The sequence below is a fragment of the Stegostoma tigrinum genome, chromosome 14, assembly GCF_030684315.1.
Source record: "Stegostoma tigrinum isolate sSteTig4 chromosome 14, sSteTig4.hap1, whole genome shotgun sequence".
Taxonomy (NCBI): Eukaryota; Metazoa; Chordata; class Chondrichthyes; order Orectolobiformes; family Stegostomatidae; genus Stegostoma; species Stegostoma tigrinum.
The window spans coordinates 73,649,883-73,675,015 of record NC_081367.1 but is presented as its reverse complement, the minus strand read 5'-3'; the positions used below and the strand labels follow the sequence as shown (position 1 = coordinate 73,675,015).

The 25,133-nt window shown below is 43.2% G+C and overlaps 1 protein-coding gene across 1 annotated transcript in view; it reads right to left on the bottom strand.

The window, feature by feature from the left end:
- Positions 1 to 25,133, bottom strand: part of gk5 (glycerol kinase 5) — a 79,274-nt gene that overhangs the window by 34,373 nt on the left and 19,768 nt on the right. The window contains exons 3-5 of the mRNA XM_059651227.1: positions 17,731 to 17,806; positions 15,048 to 15,141; positions 4,318 to 4,449 (exon numbers count right to left, since the gene is read on the bottom strand). Coding sequence (XP_059507210.1) covers positions 4,318 to 4,449; positions 15,048 to 15,141; positions 17,731 to 17,806 — 302 coding nt within the window. The remainder of the gene's footprint in view (positions 1 to 4,317; positions 4,450 to 15,047; positions 15,142 to 17,730; positions 17,807 to 25,133) is intronic.

Here is a 25,133-nt window from a genome sequence, read left to right as displayed (position 1 = left end):
TGACACAGAGGCCAGGAAGTCAGGTCAAGCAAATTGAGCAATCCCACAAAAAAAGGTGCATTTAAAGTCTGCTTTGGGATTGAAGTTTAGGTAGAATTTGAATATAAAAGGGATAAAATATTTAAAAAGGAAAAAATCACTGTAGCCCGACCAAACTATAGGGATGCTCTCATTACAGGGCGAGAGATGAATGACTGGCAGTGGTTTAGCTCAAGGATCACAAAGCCTCAGGTGAGGGGAGAGGGTGATGGGGGTAACACATGGTAACTTCAGCCACTGCAGGAATCAATACCATGATACTGGTGTCACCCTGCATCGCAAACCAACCATCCATCCTATGGAGTTAACCCCACAAAACACTTATATAGGATTACACTAAACATGGCCCCACAGGAGGTTAATTAACACCATTCCATGGTGTTTACACTCCAATTTGTCACTGTGAGCTGCTGCCAGCATTGTTTAAGTGAAGGAAACTGCAGGAGCTGTTGGGTCTTGTCTGGCAGAGGAAGTGGCCCTTGTAGTTAACAGGATCTAGTCACTGCAACTTCCGGATTACTTTGAAATAATAGACATTAGGAGATATTGGGTCTCACTCTTAGGAGATCCTAAACTGTTCCGCCCACAAAGAGTGGGTAGGCTTATGGCCCTTCAGCATTAACCCATTCAGACCCAAAGACAGAACGTTTCCATCTCCTCCCACCTTGATCATCTATTCTGTTCAGACGGTGTTTATCCAGCTTCCTGCTTAAAGTTTATATCTATACTCTCCTCTTCACCCACTAATTTCCACATTGTTATCCCCCAGGGATGGAGATTCTTCTGAACTGCCTGTTGGATTTCGTGTCAATCTTACATCTCCCTTTGCCCTGCAAAAGAAAATACTCCCTCCATATCCACCATCAAAACCTTTCATCATGTCAGCACTTCTGCTTGGTCATCCCTCTGGTTAGCAAATTTCTTTTCGATTATAAAGCTTGGGGTTGAAACCTTCTTCAAAAAAACCACCATTGTTTTCAAGTGACGTAGCAAAAATGACGAGCTCTTCATGTTTATTGTGGGTACAGCACGGCTGCTCAGTGGTTAGCCCTGCTGCCTCACATCGGCAGGGACCTGGATTTGATCCCACCCTCCATGTGGAGTTTGCTCGTTCTCCCTGTGTTTGCGGAGGTTTTCTCCCACAGTCCACAGATAAGCAGGTTAGATGCATTAGCTATCGGACACATAGGGTTACATAGAGAGGGTTGGCAGTGGTGGGTCTGGGGGTGGCGTTGTTGCTCTTTGGAGGGTCTGTGGGGACTCAATAGACCAAATGGCTTGCCTCCACATGTTAGGGGTTCTGTGATTGTAGACCCGTTACTGAAGCCTCAGTAACAGTGTACTGAAATTTTATAGATGGCCAAGTCTGCTGATCTCAGAAGAGCACCTTCTCCGACGGCAGTAATCCACAAACCTACGGAGATGGAGATGAACCTTTCCAAAGCTAGATGGAAGAATGTAAACATAGCCCTCTATACACCGAGGGGGTGAAATGCAGCTTGGTCCGATCACTGACTGAATAAGAAAGCTTCACACAGCACGTGCTCAGTTAGCACAATTATACATGGTGATAAAACATGGTACAACTTCAAGGGTGCTTTTAAAAAAAGCAATAATCAGAGCTTTCAGCTAAACTAACTAAACAGTTTACTTAGAGCATTTTAAAATATACTAATACCTCATTTAATAACAGCGTGATATTTATGTCAATAATGGACATGTTATTTGTGGAGACTGGATTTGAGTACAGTACCTGTGGACTACAGAACAAGTAAAGATTATAATGCTCATGTTCTTAAAAGGGACATCAGCAGCAGAAATCAAAAAAGGACAAATGTGCAGAATAGACAACTAATGTCTTTGGAGTTACCTATTGATCTGTTCACTTGCCAGGTCAAAGTTCTGCAAGGTTCTTGTTTGTTTTATTTTCTCATTGGTTCTGGGTGTTACTAACTCACTCAGTCAACATTTGTTGCCCATCGCTCCAGCGATGGCCACACCCCAGGAATGAAAAAAATGAATCCTTAACTGGTCAACTCCCTCAGTCTGGAGTCATACGTAGGCCACACCAGCTATGAATATCAGCTTACCGTCCCTAAAGGACATGAGTTTTTATGACAATTGATAATGGTTTCACACTTGCTATTTACTCACTGAGCTGGAAGGTTGGTTTTCAGATGTTGTGTCACCATTCTAGGTAACATCATCAGTGAGCCTCCGACGAAGCGCTGGTGTTATGTCCCGCTTTCTATTCATCTGTTTAGGTTAACCTAGGTGGTGATGAAACGTCTGAAAACTAACCTTCCAGCTCAGCGAGCAAACTCACATCCAGAACCTCAACTTGAGCTACAAATCTTCTCAAAACTCTCTACTTGCTATTTAAAAGTTAGCATTTTATTCCAGATTTTTGTTTTTAGCAAGTTTCACCATTTGCCATAATGAGACTTGAACCTATGCCCCCAGGACATTAACCTGGGGTTGTGATTTCCAATTCCAGTGACAGTGATAAATGCCACCTCTTCCCCATTTATCTTCATCTGTGACAAATTTAGATGGATTACATATTTAATGATAATGAGAGAGATTCTTCCACTTTTTCAAAAGAAATGTACGTATCTATCATCAAGGTGGGGAGGCTTTATGAATGTTTAGTTGCTGCCATCAATAAGTTGCTCACATAACACAGCCACACAATGACAGGAATGCATCTGATAGGCTGAATGGCCTTGCTCTACTCTTATACAGGTTCTTCTGTTGCTGTGTGAACTGTGCAGGATATGCAGTGCTAGGAGAGAAATTGCAGTACCTATGTGTGCCACTAGAGAGCTGTATATTCATTCATAAACTTGCCCTGTCCCACAGTCTCTCCAAACTCTGAGGCTGAAGGAAGGTCAGTGGACTCTAAACATTAACTCTGTTTCTCTCTGCACAGATCCTGCCAAACCTGCTGCAGCTCTCCAGCAACTGGTTTTTGTTTCAATCTTCAGCATCTGCCATTCTTTGTTTTTTTATGTCAGGCTACACCATCCTACTTCTTAGACTATGAGGGTGGGTTTAGCTCAAATGGCTGGACAGCTGGTTTGCAATGCAGAGTAACACCAGCAGTGTGGGTTCAATTCCTGCACCAGCTGAGGTTACTATGAAGGACTTTCCATCTCAACTTCTTCCCTTAGTCCAGGCATGGCCACTGTCAGGTTCACCCACCACCTGAGAGCAGCCCAATGGTCTGCAGACTTTAAAATTGTTGCACTGGAAGGGTGCACCATGCCAATAAATGTTTGGATTAATGTTAGAGTAACAAAAGGGGTTAAACTAACACACCGATTAATACAAACTGGCCCTGGACTGTGATTAGATAGATTATAAGCAAATAACAACAGTACAGTGTTTTACATTGAATGGGGTAAGTCTAGTCTGAACTGTCTGCAAGGAATTAAAATTTAAAATTTATGAAAACAATAAATCCTTGTGTGGAAACGAGTGCAATTTCCAGACTTAAACAGTGAGCTGGATGGTGTGGAAATGGCAACATGTACACCTTTCAAGCATCCATGTAATCTCCAATTATTGCCAAAAGGTTACAACATGTCTCAAACAAACAAAAATTGCTGGCGAAACTCAGTAGGTCTGACAGCATATGAAGGAAGAAACACAATTAACACGAATGGCCGAAATACTCTCGCGAATAAAAAGGTACTTCAGGATTCAAGATTCCAAAAGATAATGATGGAGATTCAGGGGGCACGGTGGCTCAGTGTCAGCACTTCTGCCTCACAGCACCAGGGACCTGGGTTTGATTCCAGCCTGGAGTCCGCACGGGTTTCCTCTGGGTGCTCCAGTTGCCTCCCACAGTCCAAGGATGTGCAGGTTAGGGTGGATTAGCCCTGCTAAGTTGCCCGTAGTGTCCAAGGATGAGCAGGCAAGGTGGATTAGCCATGGGAAATGCAGGGTTACAGGGATAGGGTGGGTCTGGGTGGGGTGCTCTTCAGAGGATTGGTGTGAATTCAATGGGCCGAATGGCCTGCATCCACACTGCAGGGATTCTACAAAAAAGAAAGTTCTCTCTCACGACCTAATCATGATTTTATTGCGTTCACCATTTGCCCTTTTATCACACAATTATGCTGGGCTGTACATTTTTGCCTAGGGTATTCAGTCTATTTAAAATACAAAACACCCACAAAAGCAAAATATTTCCTATGCCCTGTGACAGTAGCAGTGTAGCAGCTGTGAGGGTACCCTCTCAGCCACCAACATCCAGGTGCTGTGTGTTCATACCTGCTTTATATTTTGGAGAACCCAGGCTAAACGAATCGATACATGCTGGGTGGAGAAATGGATGACACTCGCAGCTAAGAAGCGCTTCTTCCTGGTCAGAAAATGGAGTAATCCACTGGATTTATGAACCACCTACATTGAAAGCAGGGAAGAAAAATATCCAATTTCCAAAGATGCACAATTCATATACCCAATCAGATGTCTTAATGAAGTAAGTAATTAGGCTATGAACTTTTCAGTATTAAGGATTGGCATGAAGTTATCCCAAAGCAGTGTTTTTGAGCAAAGAGTGTCATGTTTGTTTTTACTGTAATTTAGAACCATAGAACTGTACAGCACAGAAACACACCTTTCGGGCCAACTTGTTCATGCCAACCAGATATCCTGGATAAATCTAGGGCCAAATGCTGGCAAATGATCCATATCCCTCTAAACTCTTCCTATTCATATACCCATCCAGACAGCTTTTCAATGTTGTAACTGTACCAGCCTCCACCGCTTCCTCTGGCAGCTCTTTCCATACACACACCACCCTCTGCATGAAAATGTTGTCCTTTGGGTCTCTTAAATCTTTCCCTTCTCATCTTAAACCTATGCCCTCGAGTTTTGGATTCCGCAACCCGAAGGAAAAGACTTGGCCCATTCACCATAACCATACCCTTCATGATTTTATAAACCTTTGTAAGGTCACCCCTTAGCCTCCAGGGAAAATAGCACCGGCCTATTCAGCCTCTCCTTATAGCTCCAGCCCTGGCAACATCCTTGTAAATCTTGCCTGAACTTGTTCAATTTTACATCGTCCTACCTATAGCAGGGACAGCAGATTTGAACGTTGTATTCCAAAAGTAGCCTAACCAATGCCCTGTACAGCCACAACACAACCTCCCAACTCCTGTATTCAATGCACTGACCAATAAAGGCAAGTGTGCCAAATGCCTTCTTCACCATCCTGTCTACCCAAGATTCCACTTGCAAGGAACAATGAACCCGAATGCCAAGGTCTATTTGTTCAGTAACACTTGCCAAGACCTTACCATTCAGCAGATATTGGCCCTGGCCTTTGAGTCTGTAGATTGGCAAAAAAGGGGTAGAAGTGGGTTTTAGTAAGGTGATGCGCTCTTCTTGTCGGACAGAGGAGATCAGGGAGAACGTGAATGTTCCTGAAGACTATGTTTGCCAGAAGAACATTTGGTTGTGAATCCTAATGGGTCACATGAATCTGTTGGAGCAGCCGTTAGAGACAATGAGGAATTTACAAGTGCAAAGGGATGTGACGGATGGTAGTTTCAGGAAGGTGGAAATACTGCAGATGGTCAGATAGACTGTTGATTGATTGGAAAGGCAGGAGAGAAAGGTAATACAGGAGTCTCCTGTGGCTAACCCCATATCAAACAGCTATGCTGTTGTGGACACTGTGGGTGTGGGGGTCGGTGGAAAAAAAAACAGGGAATACAGGAATGGGCAATAAATGCTGCCTAGCCAGCAACACACTCATCCTGTTAATGAATAGAAAAGAAAAGCAGCTACAGCCAGGTTTTGGTCTTCTCTCTCGCTGTTCTGTAATGATGGGGATGTCAGGATCCAAGCGATCAGCTGTAAGGCACAGGCAAATAGAACATAGAACATAGAACAGTGCAGCACAGAACAGGCCCTTCAGCCCACAATGTTGTGCCGACCATTGATCCTCATGTATGCACCCTCAAATTTCTGTGACCATATGCATGTCCAGCAGTCTCTTAAATGACCCCAATGACCTTGCTTCCACAACTGCTGCTGGCAACGCATTCCATGCTCTCACAACTCTCTGCATAAAGAACCTGCCTCTGACATCCCCTCTATACTTTCCACCAACCACCTTAAAACTATGACCCCTCGTGCTAGCCATTTCTGCCCTGGGAAATAGTCTCTGGCTATCAACTCTATCTATGCCTCTCATTATCTTGTATACCTCAATTAGGTCCCCTCTCCTCCTCCTTTTCTCCAATGAAAAGAGACCGAGCTCAGTCAACCTCTCTTCATAAGATAAGCCCTCCAGTCCAGGCAGCATCCTGGTAAACCTCCTCTGAACCCTCTCCAAAGCATCCACATCTTTCCTATAATAGGGCGCCCAGAACTGGACGCAGTATTCCAAGTGCGGTCTAACCAAAGTTTTATAGAGCTGCAACAAGATCTCACGACTCTTAAACTCAATCCCCCTGTTAATGAAAGCCAAAACACCATATGCTTTCTTAACAACCCTGTCCACTTGGGTGGCCATTTTAAGGGATCTATGTATCTGCACACCAAGATCCCTCTGTTCCTCCACGCTGCCAAGAATCCTATCCTTAATCCTGTACTCAGCTTTCAAATTCGACCTTCCAAAATGCATCACCTCGCATTTATCCAGGTTGAACTCCATCTGCCACCTCTCAGCCCATCTCTGCATCCTGTCAATGTCCCGCTACAGCCTACAACAGCCCTCTACACTGTCAACGACACCTCTGACCTTTGTGTCGTCTGCAAACTTGCTGACCCATCCTTCAATTCCCTCGTCCAAGTCATTAATAAAAATTACAAACAGTAGAGGCCCAAGGACAGAGCCCTGTGGAACTCCACTCACCACTGACTTCCAGGCAGAATATTTTCCTTCTACTACCACTCGCTGTCTTCTGTTGGCCAGCCAATTCTGTATCCAAGCAGCTAAGTTCCCCTGAATCCCATTCCTCCTGACCTTCTGAATGAGCCTACCATGGGGAACCTTATCAAATGCCTTGCTGAAGTCCATATACACCACATCCACAGCTCGACCCTCATCAACTTTTCTAGTCACATCCTCAAAAAACTCGATAAGGTTTGTAAGGCATGACCTACCCCTCACAAAGCCGTGTTGACTGTATTTGATCAAGCCATGCTCTTCCAGATGGTCATAAATCTTATCCCTCAGAATCCTTTCTAACACCTTGCAGACGACAGACGTGAGACTTACCGGTCTATAATTGCCGGGGATTTCCCTATTTCCTTTCTTGAAGAGAGGAATTACATTTGCCTCTCTCCAGTCCTCGGGTACGACTCCAGTGGAGAGCGAGGATGCAAAGATCTTCGCAAGTGGCGAAGCAATTGCATTTCTCGCTTCCCAAAGCAGCCGAGGACAAATCTGGTCCGGGCCTGGCGACTTGTCAATCTTAATGTTTGACAAAATTTTCAGCACATCAGCTTCCTCGATCTCTATCCATTCCAGCATGCACACCTGCTCTTCAAAGGTTTCAAATGTTTCTCCTGCCATAAGCAAGAAATCAGGATGATGTGTTGCCTCCCTGGTGCCATAATCGAGGGTATCTCAGAGGTTGCAGAATATTCTAGAAGGGGAGAGTGACCAGCTGGGAAGTTATGATGCATGTTGGTACCAACAACAGTTAAAGGGGAAGAGGTTCTGCCGAGGGAGAGGAAACTGGGCAGCAGGTTATCAATTCAGATCTGAGCTACTACAGCAAGGGAGAGATTAAACTAGATTGGCAGGTTGCGGCAGGATGGGATCCTTAACAGCAGGAAGGCAAGTGCAAGGCTGGAAGGAGATACAGTAATCAGAAATAGCATGTTGAACATAGAACATAGTACTGTGCTGTGCTGTTCATGCCCTTCGGCCCGCGATGTTGTGCCAAACTTTTACCCTAAACCTAAGGTCTATCTAACCCCCACCCCTACCTTATACTGTCATCCATACGCCTATCTAATAGCCAGTTAAATGCCCCTAATGAGGCCGACTGCACTACCCTCTCCGGCAATGCATTCCACACCCCTACCACACTCTGAATAAAGAGCCTACCTCTGACGCCTCCCCTATATCCACCCCCACTCACTTTAAAACTATGTCCCCTCGTAATAGTTTCCACCACCCTAAGAAAAAGTCTCTGGCTGTCCACTCTATCTATACCTCTATCAAGTCACCTCTCATCCTTTGTCGTTCTAAAGAGAAAAGACCTAGCTCTCTCAATGTTTCCTCGTAAGACCTTCCCTCCATTCCAGGCAACATCCTGGCAAATCTCCTCTGCACTTTTTCTAATGCTTCCACATCTTTCCTGTAATGAGGCAACCAGAACTGGACCCAATACTCCAGATGCGGCCGAACCAGGCTCATGTGTAGCTGGAGCATAACTTCACGACTCTTGAACTCGATCCCTCTATTAATGAAAGCTAACACACCATACGCCTTCTTAACAACTCTATCCACCTGGGTGGCAGCTTTCAGGGAACTGTGAACATGAACCCCAAGATCCCTCTGCTCCTCTACATTGCCAAGAATCTTTCCGTTAACCCTGTATTCTGCTTTCAAGTTTGTCCTTCCAAAATGAATCACCTCACACTTTTCAGTGTTAAACTCCATCTGGCTCTTCTCAGCCCAGCTCTGCATCCTAAAAATTTTCCTTTGTAATCTAGAACAGCCCTCCGCACTGTCCACAACGCGACCCACCTTTATGTTGTCCACGAACTTGCTAATCCACCCTTCCACTCCTACATCCAAATCATTTACAAAAATCACAAATAGAAGAGGACCCAGGACAGATCCTTGTGGTACACCACTCGTAGCTGAGCACCATGTTGAATATTTTCCATCCGCTACCACCCTTTGGATTCAGAATTAGCTGACCCTTAGAAGACAATCCGCCACAATTCCCCCATCCCATGCCTCCTTACCTTCTGCGTGAGCCTACCATGGGGAACCTTATCAAACGCCTGAAGAGACAGGTCATGTTGGAACAGGACAGGTAGCAAGGATTGCCTGTTGGATTAAATTGCTCCTATTTCAATAGAAAAGGGCTGACAGGTGAGGCCGACAAACTTGGTGTGGATAGGTATGTGGGACTGGGATTTTTTTTGCAATTACAGAAACATGGCTAAGGGAGGGACAGGACTGGCAGCTTAATGTGCCTGTGTACAGATGCTTCAGGTGCGACAGAAGTGGGGGAGTTGCATTTTGGATTAAGGGCAGTATCACAGCAGTAGTCAGAGATTAGAAGGTAAGAAATTTCCTGGCACTGATCAGATACATCCAAGAGCCCTGCAGGAAACTACAGAAGAAATCGCAGGGGTCCTGGCTAATATATTTACACCATCGTTAGCTACGGGTGAAGTCCCAGAAGACTGGAGGGTAGCAAATGTTGTGGCCTTTTTCAAGGAGGGCTGCAGAGAAAAACTTGGGAATTATAGACCATTAAACTTAACATCTGTAGTAGCTAAGTTATTTGAGAGGAGTCTGAGGGATAAGATATATACACATACATTAAGGAAAAAACAGGGTTTGAGTAGGAGTTAAAAAACATAGAACAAAAACAGAAGTTGCTGGAAAAGCTCAGCACGTCTGGCAGCACCTGTGAGGGGAAAAACAGTCAACATTTCGGATCCGGCGACCCCCTCCTCAAAACTTTTCTTCTGAGCTTTTCCAGCAACTTTTTCTTGCTGATCTACAGCATCCGCAGTTTTCTCGATTTTGATTATAAGTCGTGAGCTTGGCTTCATGTGTGGAAGATCTTGCCTCAAATTTGTTGGTGACCAGGAAGGTTGACGAGGGTAGGTGGTAGATGCCGTCTATATGGATTTCCTTTGACAAGGTTCCACATGGTAGGCTGCTCTGGGAAGGTTAGATCACATGGAATCCAGGGAGAACTGGCAAACTGGATACACAACTGGCTTGATGGTCGGAAATAGAGTGTAACAGTGGAAGGATGCTTGTTGGAATGGAGGCCGGTGGTGTTCCTCAGGGGTCGGTGCTGGGACCTTTGCTGTTTGTTACCTGTAAATCAGTGATTTGGATGAGAATGTACGAGGCACGATTAGTTAGTTTGCAGATGACACTAAAATAGGTGGTATCGTGGACAGTAAGGAAGGTCATCAGAAATTGCAGCAGCTGTAGAAGGGGGCAGAGAAACTGCAAATGGAGTTCAATATTGATAAGCATGAAGTGTGGAAAGTCAAATGCAGGTAGGAGTTTCATGGTGAATGGTAGGGCCTTAAGGGGTGTAGTGGAACAGAGGAACCTTGGGAGTTCAGGTACACAGTTCTCTGAAAGTGGAGTCACAGGTAGACAGGGCAGTGAAGGCAGCTTTAGGCACACTGGCCTTCATCAGTCAGGGCACTGAGTACAGAAGTTGGGAAGTTATGTTGCAGTTGTACAGGACGTTGGTGAGGCCAGCTTGGAGTATTGTGTTCAGTTCTGGTCACCTTGCTATAGGAAGGATGTTATTAAACTGGAAAAAGTGCAAAAGAAATTTACAAGCATGTTGCCAGGACTCGAGGCACTGAGTTACAGGGAGAGGTTGGACAAGCTAGGACCTTTCTCTTTACAGTGTAGGAGACGGCGGGGCGGGGCGGGGGGGGGGGGGTGGAATCTTGCAGAAGTGTATAAGATCATGAGAGGCATGGATAGAAGACTGGGGAAATAGAGGACTAGAGGGAAAGAATACATGGGAACCTGAGGGGGAACTTTTGTTTTTGTTTGCACAGAAGGCTGGTATACATATGGAAAGAGCTGCCAGCAGTAGTTGAGGTGTATGCATGAACAACATTTAAAGAGGCATATGCAGATAGGAAAGGTTTAGAAGGATACGGGCCAGGTTCAGGGAAATGGGGTTAGCATGGCTGGACATTTTGGGTTGGCATGGATCCATTTGGGCCGAAGTGTCTGCATCTGTGCTGCCGGACGACGGCTGGTGCCACACGCCACTGCAAGTAGGAATAGGAGGACAGAGTATTTGAATGCATGGTTGAGGAGAAGGATTCACATTCTTGGAGCAATCACGTCCTTCATATAGTGTGGAGACCAGTAATGCATCAATACTCCAGCTGTGGCCTAACCAGAGTCCTGTATAGCTCCAACCTAACCTAAAACTCGATTGATAAAAAACAAGCATCCTGTATGCCTTAACCACCCTATCGCTCTGATTCTGACAAGATGTTGACAAACAATGTGATGATTATGAAATATGCTTAACAGCGAACAAGTTATCAGAGAGCCTTCCGAAAAAACATTATCGTAATCCACTAATAAAAGGGACACGTCTAGGAGCTTAGAGGGCAAATGCTTTGCAAGAATTTCCACACTGAATTAGGGCCAGAAAGAGGATACAAACTAAATCAAAAAAGCTTTGAAATGCACACCAAGAAATTCTTTCAAACCATATTTTTCCGCCCCCCCCCCCACCCCCGACATGTCAGACAGTGGTCTTAGCTTCTACAAAATTCAACCCCTGAGCCAAAGTAAAACTAACTGAGCATATTTGACTTTGTACTGGACACTGATATCAAATATACCACAAAACCATCTTCTCATTACTAAATGAAAACAACACAAAGTGGCAGCTTGCAACATTTGAACCCCTCACACAACCGCATCGATGTTCTAATCTCAAAGGAGTGAAAATCATCTGCTTTCACACACAAGAGCGAGCAATCTTTGGGATCTTGTTCCTATTAGAATCGGAGTAAAAGGGGAGTTTTGAAAAGTAGTTAGTTTTGTAAATGAGGGTTGGTCATGTGACATTCCTTTTCCAACTGAAATTCTCACTCACTTTTTAAATACAAGGTTTCTATAAACTTACAGTATGGCTGTTGATTACAGCAAGGGTTGCCAAGTTGAACATGGGATATTAGCGAATGAAAGCCAACTCATTTTAAATGCTGAGCGTACCATTGTCAAAATGGAAGTGTATCTAAACATTGCTTAGTTCTTTCTATTTAATTGCCCGGCAGCTTTTAATAGCTTTCTTCTCATTCAAAACCTAAGTGGGAGTACGAAACTGCAAAGATGTGCCACTGCCTTCAGAGATACAGAATCATTGCTCCTTAGCCAATGCACCCAGGAATGGCAGACTGAATGCGGAAAACAGAATAAAGAAGTGGATGCTGAACTTGAATTTCCAAATTTTAGAATGCATTGGGCTATTTTACCATCATGATTTGATGATGCTATTTATTGAACATTTTTGAGCAACTGAGTAAGACTATGGATTATAAATTTGTTTTTAGCTTAATTGGAAACAACTGCATTTTACTTTCAAATCACTTCTCCCACTTGAGCCATTTTTTCCTCCCTTTGCTGTTCTTTTTGTTCCCCCACATTTACTGAAATTTAAACCAAGTTTGTTGTAAATAGCAGCCCAAGCATACGAAAGCACAAGAGGAGGGATCAATTTTCCTTCATGTGATAAAGAGCCCTTACCTCTAGCTGACATGCAGCCTGAAGTCACAAATCTAAAACGTGTGGGCTGCAAATGGGGGATTAAAAATGTACTGCTAGAGTTTCAGCTTAGTAACTGTCTACAGCCCCATTCATAAAGTAATCACTGAATATTGGAACCAAAAAAGCAACAAAGGCAATAATTCTTTTGGTTAGTTTTTGGATGACAATACAATACAGCACAGGAACAGGCCCCACAGTACACCACCAACAGTGAGCTGTCTTGTCCTGTTCCTGGGTGATAATACAGCTTGCCAATACTCTCACTATTTCTCATATCAACAGCAACCACTTGGCCTGTGAAGAACTGCAGCAACAGTTACTCCCTTCTGGAGAAGGGTAAAAATGACCACCAGTAATAATAGCATTTTGTGATTTTAACTGTGGCAATACTACAACTTTGAGGAGGTGTATTTTATCCCAACGTTTTAAAAAACAAAAAGAGGTTGAGATCAGAGGTGTGAACCAAGTAAACAGCTTGAGGTGCCTTAGATTTTATTTTCCAGAGTTTTGAATAATAGAAGCAGCGTGAATGGGTGGGGTCAAACTCTCAGAGCCTGGATTTTTAGTTTTAGTTTTTCAGGAGCAGTTTCTGGGGTCTTGAAAGCTGTGTTTAGAAGCTGCAGTACATCTCTTCCTGTTGGACTGCATCTTCTCGATGTTTTTCCTCCTGGAACTGCCTGTGATACAAGCTACTGAATTTTCCTTGGTCAACAGGGTATTTATCATGTGTTGCTATGTTGGAACAGTTAATTAGTAGTTAATACACTTATTAATTTTAAGCATTAACAGTTAAAGTTAAGCCAATTCTTTTAGTTTTATTTTGTCTGTTATATACTACAATTAAAATAAACTGTGTTTTGCTTAAAGTTGAGATGTTAAACCAACTGAATTGCAACTGAAATACAACACCTAACACTGACCTTTCAAGATAAGAAATAGAACATAGAACATTACAGCACAGTACAGGTCCTTCGGCCCTCGATGTTGTGCCGACCTGTCATACCGATCTCAAGCCCATCTAACCTACATTATTCCATGTACGTCCATATGCTTATCCAATGACGACTTAAATGTACCTAAAGTTGGCGAATCTACCATCGTTGCAGGCAAAGCGTTCCATTCCCTTACTACTCTCCGAGTAAAGAAACTACCTCTGACATCTGTCCTATATCTTTCACCCCTCAATTTAAAGCTATGCCCCCTCGTGCTCACCATCCTAGGAAAAAGGCTCTCCCTATCCACCCTATCTAACCCTCTGATTATTTTATATGTTTCAATTAAGTCACCTCTCAACCACCTTCTCTCTAATGAAAACAGCCTCAAGTCCCTCAGCCTTTCCTCGTAAGACCTTCCCTCCATACCAGGCAGCATCCTAGTAAATCTCCTCTGCACCCTTTCCAAAGCTTCCAAATCCTTCTTATAATGCAGTGACCAGAACTGTACACAATACTCCAAGTGGGGCCGCACCAGAATTTTGTACAGCTTCACCATAACCTCTTGGTTCCAGAACTCAATCCCTCTATTAATAAAAGCTAAAACACTGTATGCCTTCTTAACAGCCCTGACAACCTGGGTGGCAAATAGTTAGGGTCCAGACTATGTTCTAAATATATTTAAGGGACTTTGGTCTGGTCCAAAACAACAGATCACTGTCACAAGTTACTTCAGAAAAATCAGCAGGTCTGACAGCATGTGAAGAGAAAACAGGAGTACAAGAGTAGTAATTTCTTACTCCAACTGTGCAAGTACTGGTGAGACCTCAATTGGACTGTGAGCAGTTTTCATCCTCTTATTTAAGAAGATGATGTATTTTGTTGGAGACAGTTGAGAGAAGGCTCATTGGATGACACATGATACAAGGGATTGTCTTCTGTGCAAAGGTGAAAGATGTTTGGCTGGTGGTACTTGGGGGGGGGGGGGGGGGGGGGGGGGTGTCTACCCACCGGACTTTAGAAGAATGAGAGGTCATCTCATTGAAATATAGCGGATTCTTACGGAACTTGACAGGGTAAATGATGAGAGGATGTTTCCTTTATGGGAGAGTTTCGGAATAAAGAGGTTACAATTTAATCAGAGATGAGGAGCAATTTCTTTTGAGGGTTGAATGCTTTTGGGCCTTCTTCCCAGAGAGCTGTGGGGTGCAATCCTTGTGTATATTTAAGGCTGAAATAGAGTTTTGAGCAGCAGGGGAGCCAAGGAGAAAGGGCAGAAAAAAATGTTCATGAGGGATAGATGGATCAGGCACGATCCTATTGAATGATCGAACTGCATAATCCTTCTTTCTATTTCTGATTGACCTAATTCTTCAGAATTTTACAAGTTTTTCCATGTAATTATCTAAAATACATGTTACAAAATATTATTTCCTGCATGAAATACACAAATCAAAATTGAAACAAATGTTATTCAATGTGTATTTCAGCATCCAGTACACCATGTCCCTGTGACCTTGATGACAGTCTTCAAATTAGAGCACTCAGCTCACAGCTCCCATGAATTATAAACATGATTACATTACCCAAAGTAATAATGACTTGTTCCACGACCTGACAAGATCAGCGGCTCGTAGGTCTTGCCAACAGATAAAGTTATGAAAGGGCCTTCCTGTTGTCCTAAAAGAGATACGCAACATTGGGATGAAAAAAACAGTTCCAATGATCCCACTGAAAGTTTCAGTTCCCTTGATGAAATATTACAGATAGCCCAACTACAGTGTGCTGCACATGGATAAAGACATTGCATTTATCACAGATAATTTAAGAGAATAATTGAGAACAGTAATGCATGTTGATCATACAACCACCTCTATTATAGAATCCCATTAAAAACAGAGACAAAAGTTAAAGTTTGCAGCAAGCACAGTAAAGAAGACAAATGCATTTGCTCCAACTGTCTGATCCACACTCCCTGTAAATAGGGCTTCAGGGAATGACCAATTTACTAAACAATTGTGTTGTAGTTTGAGAACAAGTAGTTTTCTGGATACATCGCAGACATGTAAGAGAAAAATAATGCCAGAATTTCTTTCTGGGCCTCTTCAACAAAGTGGAAATGAAAATTCTCTACTTTAAATTTTTTGCATATCTAAACACTCAATGACAAAAGGACATTAAGCAATAGGAAGTTTTCATTTTTAAGACTGGGAGAAACAAATTTCTTCTCGCAGAAGGTGGAGTGCCTTCGGAACTACTTGCCACAGAGAGCTGTGAATCTACAGTCCTCGTGTACATTTAAGGCTGAAATAGACTGACAAGAATCACAGGTTATGAGGAAAGGGTGAGAGTGGAAGTGAGGAATGCTGGATCAGCCATGATTCTATTGAATGGCAGAGCAGTACTGAGGGGGGGCTGAATGGCCTAAACTTGCTCCTATTTCTCACACTACAATAACCCACACCATGTGGAAAATATTTAAAAACTTCCCGATAATAAATCGGAAGAAAACATATTCGTACACGCACAGCACAGGGTTTCAGAATTCCAAATACCATAAAATGTGCTTTTGACAAAAATAGCAGCTGTGTTTCATACAACAGAAATTAATATTGATATTATTAGCATTGCCTATCCACTGAAAGCATGCAATACCAAAGAGTGGAGTGCTGTTAGCAAATTTTCAGGGATCAGCAGCTACTATTTGTAGCCATAAGAAATAAACCAAGTACATGATTACCAACCATATCCCCATTGGCAGCTGGTAAAGTTACACTAGTGAAACCTAAGAAATAATCTTGAATCAAAGAGCCAAAAAAAAAACAACAAAAATAAAGTTTGACAATACCAGTCAGTCGCTTTACAATGGGCCGCACCTGGTTGTGTCAGATCTTTCTCAGGGGAGATTCTTTCAGGAACTTCACCCAGCACTGGAAGTCAACTTTACAACTGCACAATTCCACACTGGATCATAAAGGGGACATGACTGAGATGTATAATTTTATGAAGCACATCGATAGGGTGGACAGGGAGAAACTTTTTCCCTTGAAAGAAAAGGCCAGAGAGAATACAGTTAAAGGAAGGGGCAGGTAGAGGGGATGTGGGGAAAACCTTTTTCATCCAGAGGGCGGTGATAATCTGGAACTCACTGTCTGCTAGGGTGGTAGAGGCAGAAATCCTCAAAACACTCCAGTAGTATTTTGCTGCACAGTAGGCATAGAGCAGCAGAACACAGGAATGGGCCCTCTGGCCCGCAAAGTTGTGCCAAACATGACACCAAGTTAAACTAAACCCTTCTACATGCCCTGCAATGTTTGGGAAATAGGGGCAAAACACAGGTTAAAAACTGCTCATATGAAAGGTAAATGTCTGACATTCCATTAAAGTGCAGGCCTGAAAGGAAGTGAATGGTCAACTCCCTTACTCATAACTGCATGATAAGTACATGCAGCTTCTATGTGCAAATCAGGAAAGTCCAAATCTGAAAATATTATTGTTCTATATACTTATCACAATGGTTTTACACAGGCACTGGACAACTGCACTGTCCCTGCTCTTAAAGCCACAGTCCACTGTAACCTTCTACTGTGACACCCAGCCCAGATGGTTGTAATATAAACATGTGCACCACAGGCTCACTGCAACAAAGTTACTGGAGAGACGTAAATGCCATGTATTTAAATTGAGTGTCAGTAGTATTTAGTGGGGACCAAGCGGACCACAATTATAAGCCACGGATTTCTTCTAAAATGATGCTTCCCCCATACAAGTCAAATTTCACTCATATTGGTAGAACGTGTTTGGAGATGAAAAATCAATGGTAAAATATGTCTATTTCTAAATTATTTTGCAAGCTGCAAAACATTTTGATGATGAATCTCATTTTTATTTTCCAGATGTGACATTTTTAGTCCTGCCTGACCTAGACAGCTTATGAGCTGGCAGATGAGTTGCTGTTTTAGATCTGGCAAGTTTACACAAATTTGAAATGAAGTGGTTTATTGTTCGAAAATCCTGGGTTCTTTTTCACGAACAGGGTGGGGAATAAAAAGGGCCTCTTTACTTCTCCACAATTACATGACACAGCAAACCTTCTGGGAACGAGCAGAAGGCAAAATAAATGAGTGATTACTGTCCAACTTTTATTCTCTGCACAAAAAAAGGTCCCCTGCAATTCTTCAACAATGAAACAAATTGCAGACCTAAAGCTGGTTCTAGTCCATTCAAAGCCCGCAGCTGAAGGCATGTTAATTCTCTTCAAATACTCACTTGTCCCAAGTGACAAATGTTGCTCTCTGTGTTGAAATGCCAAGAGCAGCTATCTGCTTCATGTGCAATCCAGAATCTAGAAGCACAAAAAAAAAACAGGGTTCAATTTAAATGAACGCAAGAACTAAGCTAGAGAAACCTTGCAGAGTTTTGATTGACAGCTAACTTGAAACAGTGGGAAGGTCCAAAAGGTGGGCCTGAGCTTAATGCTACTGGGGCATTCAGATAAGCATTGAATTTCCAGTTAGTTTCTATCCCTTTTAACCAGATAAACTGTTCCAATGAGGGAGGGGAAGTTGATAACAATAGAATTGCACTTCCAAACAAGAATTTACAGTCTTCAGCTAAGTCCTAATTCCAACAATGGAACTGCAAAGAGTCTCTCCAAAATGTGACAAGAACATGCGGTATCAAATTTTCTCCATCACCCAAGTGACCCAGGCCAAGATTCCAGGGAGGATCCCTGACAGGTCACAAAGCAACGTCAGGCTGGTCTCTTATTAGACAAAGAGACAACTGGTGACAATATAACTGAGACCATAAGACATAGGAGTGGAAGTAAGGCCATTCGGCCCATCATGTCCACTCCGCCATTTAAATCATGGCTGATGGGCATTTCAACACCACTTCCCTGCACTCTTCCCGTAGCGCTTGACTCCTTGTGAGATCAAGAATTTGTCGATCTCTGCCTTGAAGGCATCCAACGTCCCGGCCTCCACTGCACTCTGCGGCAATGAATTCCACAAGCTCACGACTCTCTGGCTGAAGAAATGTCGTCTCATTTCAGTTTTAAATTTACCCCCTCTAATTTTAAGGCTGTGCCCACGGGTCCTAGTCTCCCCGCCTAATGGAAACAACTTCCTAGCGTCCACCCCTTCTAAACCATACATTATCATGTAAGTTTCTATTAGATCTCCCCTCAACCTTCTAAACTCTAATGAGTACAATCCCAGGATTCTTAGCCGTTCATCATATGCTAAACCTACCATTCCAGGGATCATCCGTGTGAATCTCCGCTGGACAAGCTCCAGTGCTAGTATGTCCTTCCTGAGGTGTGGGGCCCAAAATTGGACAGTATTCTAAATGGGGCCTAACTAGGGCTTTATAAAGCCTCAGAAGCACATCGCTGCTTTTATATTCCAACCCTCTTGAGATAAATGACAACATTACATTCACTTTCTTAATTACAGACTCTACCCGCAAGTTAACCTTTAGAGAATCCTAGGCCAACACTCCCTGATCCCTTTGCACTTCTGATTTGCAAATTTTCTCACCATTTAGAAAATAGTCCATGCCTGTATTCTTTTTTCCAAAGTGCAAAACCTCGCATTTACTCACATTGAATTTCATCAGCCATTTCCTGGACCACTCTCCTAAACTATCTAAATCTTTCTGCAGCTTCCCCACCTCCTCAGTACCACCTGCTTGTCCACCTATCTTTGTATCATCGGCAAACTTCGCCAGAATGCCCCCAGTCCCTTCATCCAGATCATTAATATATAAGGTGAACAGCTGTGGCCCCTACACCGAACCCTGCGGGACACCACTCGTCACCGGTTGCCATTCGAGAAAGAGCCTTTTATCCCAACTCTCTGCCTTCCGTCAGACAGCCAATCCTCAATCCAACAGTAGCTCACCTCAAACACCATGGGCCCTCACCTTGTTCAGCAGCCTCCCGTGAGGCACTGTATCAAATGCCTTTTGGAAGTCTAGATAGATAACATCTACTGGTTTCCCTGGTCTAACATACTTGTTACCTCTTCAAAGAATTCTAACAGGTTTGTCAGGCACGACCTCCCCTTACTAAGCCCATGCTGACTTGTTTTAATCTGACCCTGCACTTCCAGGAATTTAGAAATCTCATCCTTGACAATGGATTCTAGAATTTTACCAACTACCGAGATTAGGCTAATCGGCCTATAATTTTCCATCTTTTGCCTTGATCCTTTCTTAAACAAGGGGGTTAAAACAGCTTTCCAATCATCTGGGACTTTCCCTGACTCCAGTGACTTTTGAAAGATCACAACCAAAGCCTCCGCTATTTCCTCAGCCACTTCCCTCAGAACTCTAGGATGTAACCCACCCTGGCCAGGAGATTTATCAATTTTTAGACCCTTTAGCTTTTCTAGCACTTTCTCCTGTAATGCCTACCGTACTCAACTCTGCCCGCTGGCTCTCCCTAATTGTTGGCATACTAATGTCTTCCACTGTGAAGACTGACGCAAAGTACTTATTAAGTTCTTCAGCTATTTCCTTATCTCCCATTACTAGCCTTCCAGCATCAATTTGGAGCAGCCCAATATCTACTTTTGCCTCTCGTTTGTTTCTTATGTATTGAAAGAAGCTTTTACTATCATTTCTAATATTACTAGCTAGCCTACCTTCATATTTGATCCTCTCCTTCCTTATTGCTCTCTTCGTTATCCTCTGTTTGTTTTTGTAGCCTTCCCAATCTTCTGATTTCCCAGTGCTCTTATAGGCTGTCTCTTTTTCTTTGATATATTTCCTAACTTCCTTTGTCAGCCATGGCTGTCTAATCCCACCCTGGATAATCTTTCTTTTCTTTGGGATGAACCTCTGTACTGTGTCCTCGATTACACCCAGAAACTCCTGCCATCGTTGCTCTACTGTCTTCCCCAGCAGGCTCTGCTTCCAGCCGATTTTCGTCAATTCCTCTCTCATGCCCCTATAATTACCTTTATTTAACTGTAACACCATTACATCCGATTTTGCCTTCTCTCTTTCAAACTGCAGACTGAACTCTACCATATTATGATCGCTACCTCCTAAGTGTTCCCTTACTTTAAGGTCTTTTATAAAGTCAGGTTCATTACATCGCATTAAGTCCAGAACAGCCTGCTCCCTTGTGGGCTCCACACAAGCTGTTCCAAAAAGCCATCCTGCAAACATTCCATGAATTCTCTTTCTTTGGATCCACCAGCAACATTATTCACCCAATCCACCTACATATTGAAATCCCCCATGATCACTGAGACCTTGCCTTTCTGACATGCCCTATCTATTTCTCGGTGCATCTTGCGTCCCTGGTCCTGATCACTGTTAGGAGGTCTGAACATAACTTCCATTAGTTTTTTTGCCTTTGTGGTTCCTCAACTCCACCCACACCGACTCCATATCTTCTGACCCTATGTCATTTAGTGCCGTAGATTTAATTTCATTCTTAACTAACAAGGCAACACCGCCCCCTCTGCTCACCTCCCTGTCTTTTCGATATGTTGTGAACCCTTGGATGTTTAACAGCCAGTCCTGAGCTCCCTGCAACCATGTCTCTGTGATGCCTACCACATCATAATCATTCAAGAGGATTTGTGCTGTTAATTCATCTACTTTGTTGCGAATACTACGAGCATTTAGATAAAGTGTCTTAATGCTAGCTTTCTTATCATTAGACAGAGGTTGGAAATCCCAAGATGTCTTAAGTTATCCTTCCTTTTTGCTGTATTCCTAGTCTGCCTCGAGCTTAAATCCACCTGTACACATGCTATCCTGTTGCTTATCTTTCCATTTAACTCCATAATCCCTGTCTCTTTCACTTTCCCTTCCCTCCCGACTCACTAGTTTAAAGTCCTACTAACCACTCTATTTATCTTTTTCGCTAGAACACCAGTTCCAGATCGGTTCAGGTGGGGACCGTCCCAACGGTACGGGTCCCCCCAGTTCCAAAACCGATGCCAATGCCCCATGAAATGGAATCCCTCTTTCCCACACCAATCCCTTAGCCACGTGTTTACTTCCCTAACTTTCTTCTCCCTATGCCAATTGGCATGTGCTCGGGCAGTAATCCGGAGATTATGACCCTTGAGGACCTGTACTTCAATTTCATTCCTAGTGCTTCATAATCCCTGAAGTCAGAACGATAGTGCGATTTAGTTTCAGTTTAAACTTGGGTCACCACACCTCAGGTGAAGATAAAGTGTGGGGCTGGATGAACACAGCAGGCCAAGCAGCATCGTAGGAGCACAAAAGCTGACATTTTGAGCGTAGACCCTTCTTCAGAACTGCTGATGAAGGGTCTAGGCCCGAAACGTCAGCTTTTGTGCTCCTACGATGCTGCTTGGCCTGCTGTGTTCATCCAGCCCCACACTTTGTTATCTCGGGTTCTCCAGCATCTATCGTTCTCATTATCTCTGATCACAACTTACACCTTGGGTGAAGGTGAGTAGTTGGGTATGGTCAGAGGTAGTAGATTCATGGTAACCTCAGCCAGTGTGGGAACTGAGCCCACATTGCTGGCATCACCCTGTATTGCAAACCAGCTAGTCAGCCAAGTGAGCCGTGAGCTAACTGACCCCCGCCCCTGCTGAAACTAAATCGCACTATCGTTCTGTCTCACCACCTTCAGGAATTTCACTCCTGGGTTTTTTCCACCCCCACTGTGGACATACAGGAGACAAAATTAGAACAGTTCTGGGCTACTGAAGGGTAATTTACAACAAGAGAACCCTGTGAAGTTGCGGCATACCAGTACCGAGTGGACTGTGAATGAAGCAAGAATTGGTTTCACAAGCAGTTTATAAAACACAGAGCACCAGAGAGGTCAAGGCTGAGTCGTCACTGAGACTAGTTCACCCGTCAGCAAGAAAATGCCCTAAAGACAGAATTTTGTACAAAAACAGCAATTGAGCAATAGAGCAGCAACAGACTATTTTAACCTTTCAAAATTGGGTAGCATTAGCCTAGATTATTCAAATGGAGTTCCTTTGTTCACTATTTACAACAGACACATTAGTCTGTTCAAATTTTTGAACAAAAATTGTATACATTTAACTGGATTGTACAAAATGTCATTTCAAGGTTTGAATTCAAAGTTCATTTGAGATGATACAGTAGAATGGTTAAATTTAACAAACTAAAATGCTGTTTTGACATTCAAAATATTTTAGAAGTAGTCACACCTGTTCTGGTCTCGGAAATCCACACAAGCCTCACAATGAGATATCTGAACTTGTCTCAAGTCAGGCCTATTCAACATGCCTGTTGTTAAAGGGTTTGACTGTTGGGAACCACACCTTCCGTTGCCAAGGCTCCGAACTCTAGAATTAACCTTCCCCCACCCTCAGCATCATTTTCTCCACTCCTTAAAACCTACCAGCGTGACCACAATTTTAGTCATCTGACTCAAAGGAAGATATTAAGACTCATTTTTTGCTCCATAATGTTCCCATGAATGATTTTGCAATGTCCTTTTGTATTTAAGGCAGCATATAAATATCATGACTAGTATTACTCATCAACACCAGCACAACTTTTAACCTTCTCTCACTCACTGTTGGCAAAGTAAGCTTTGCATCACAAGGCGATAATATCAATGCTGTGCTGAACCAAATTAGTTATCAAATAAGCACAGAATAAAACAAATTTCAAACCTTCCAGGGCCTTTTGGTATTTTGCCTTTCAAATAGCTTCCAACGCCAAAACAAATTAGATTTGAAAGCAGGAGTGCATTCACAAGCTGAACATTAGCAGGGTTACAAGACATGTATAAATTTGATAATAAGCAACTTCAAGACATGAAGTGCTTTATGCAAAGCCACTAGAAAGGGACAAAATGTATTCGAAATTGTATTTCAGGTTAGATAGTGAATGGCACAGACTCTGGAGTACATCATAACATTGTTTGAATGGAAAATATGGCTTTAAAATGGACAATCTAAATGGATCCATTCCTGTTAACTGGTCCACAATCATAGAATCCCTTGCATGTGAAAGCAGCCCAAGAAGTCCACACCAACCCTCCAAACAGCATCCCACCCTCCTACCCTCTCTCTGTAACCCCGCATTTCCCACGGCTAACCCACCTATCCTACACATTCCTGGGCACTATGGCAATGCTGAATTGACCATACTCCCTAACCAGTACATCTGCAGGAGGAAGCCGGAGCACCCAGAACGAACCCATGCAGGCCCAGGAAGAACATCTGCATGCAGTTTGCACTGTCACCCGTGGCCCTGATGCTGTAAGGCAATAGTGCTAACTATTAAGCCACCATGCCACCAAAATGACATGGTAACGGTTCTCAGCATTTACTTGCAGATTCAAGTTAAGAAACTGTTGTCCAGTTAATCTAAAGAGGAGACTAACAATTTTCAAAGATAATTTAAAAACTGGTCTAACATTTCCCAGGAGACAGACCTTCACTGGGAGCCAACAACAATAATAGGTCCCAATTCTAGGAACCCATGCCACTGTTGGCACCACCTATTTTCTCTAGCACAGCACAGGTCAAATCTGCATCCTACAATCCAAATGGGTCAGTTCCATTGACAGAGTAAACATATCCCTCTTACAACCTTCACAGGGGTGAGCCAATTTTGAGGATACATAGTTTACCATGTGCTGGAAGACTCCTGAGCCATAGTCTGGACTTGGAAAGCTTTTAAAAGGCATGTTTAAAACATCTTGCCCATGTCACCTCTTAAAAAAAGATTCCCAGCCTGTTTTTATAAACAAACCTTCCAGTCCTGGTAATATCCTGTAAATCTTATCTGAACCCTCTCCAGTTTAATAACAAACCTCCTACAATATGGCGACCAGAACTGCACACAGTACTCCAGAAGAGGCCTCACCAACGTCCTGTACAACCTCAGGAATTCAACCTATTCACATACCCATCCAGACACCCTTTAAATGTTGTAATTGTACCAGCCTCCACCATTCAAAAGGTCTGACTGATGAAGGCAAGCATGCTAAACGCCTTAACCTCCCTGTCTACCTGTGACACACATTTCAAAGAATTATGCACCTGAGCCCCTAGATCCCTCTGCCCAACTTGAGCAATAATATTGCATGGGAGGGCCCCTTAAATACACACAGTTAGGAAATTTCCAAGCTTTGGCTTCTCTACAAAAAGCTTGTCCATTATTCCTTTATTTTTGAACCTAATTTATTTACAGGAGTGGAATTTCCCTCCTGCTGTTACAACAAAGTGCAGTTCTAGATTGAAATGTGAAAAAGAGACAAACTTGAAAATTTAACAAAATGTGAGGCTGGATGAACACAGCAGGCCAAGCAGCATCGCAGGAGCACAAAAGCTGACGTTTCGGGCCTAGACCCTTCATCAGAGAGGGGGATGGGGGGAGGGAACTGGAATAAATAGGGAGAGAGGGGGAGGCGGACTGAAGATGGAGAGTAGAGATTCCCTGAGGTTGGTCCGGAGGGAGGAGGGTAACTTCTTCAAGTTAGGCATCCCTGGAAGAGGCTTCGCAGTGAGGTCAAAACTTGAAAATTTACATTGTATTGTACTTTTAAAATCCTCAGTTTAAGAAAGCAATTCTGTTTATGGTAATTAAAAAAGTGGAAAAAAAAAAATCAGATAAGCTTGCGCAAACACGTTTTTAGATCCCAGCTGCAGCACAGTGTACAGCAACAGGTACCATGTTTT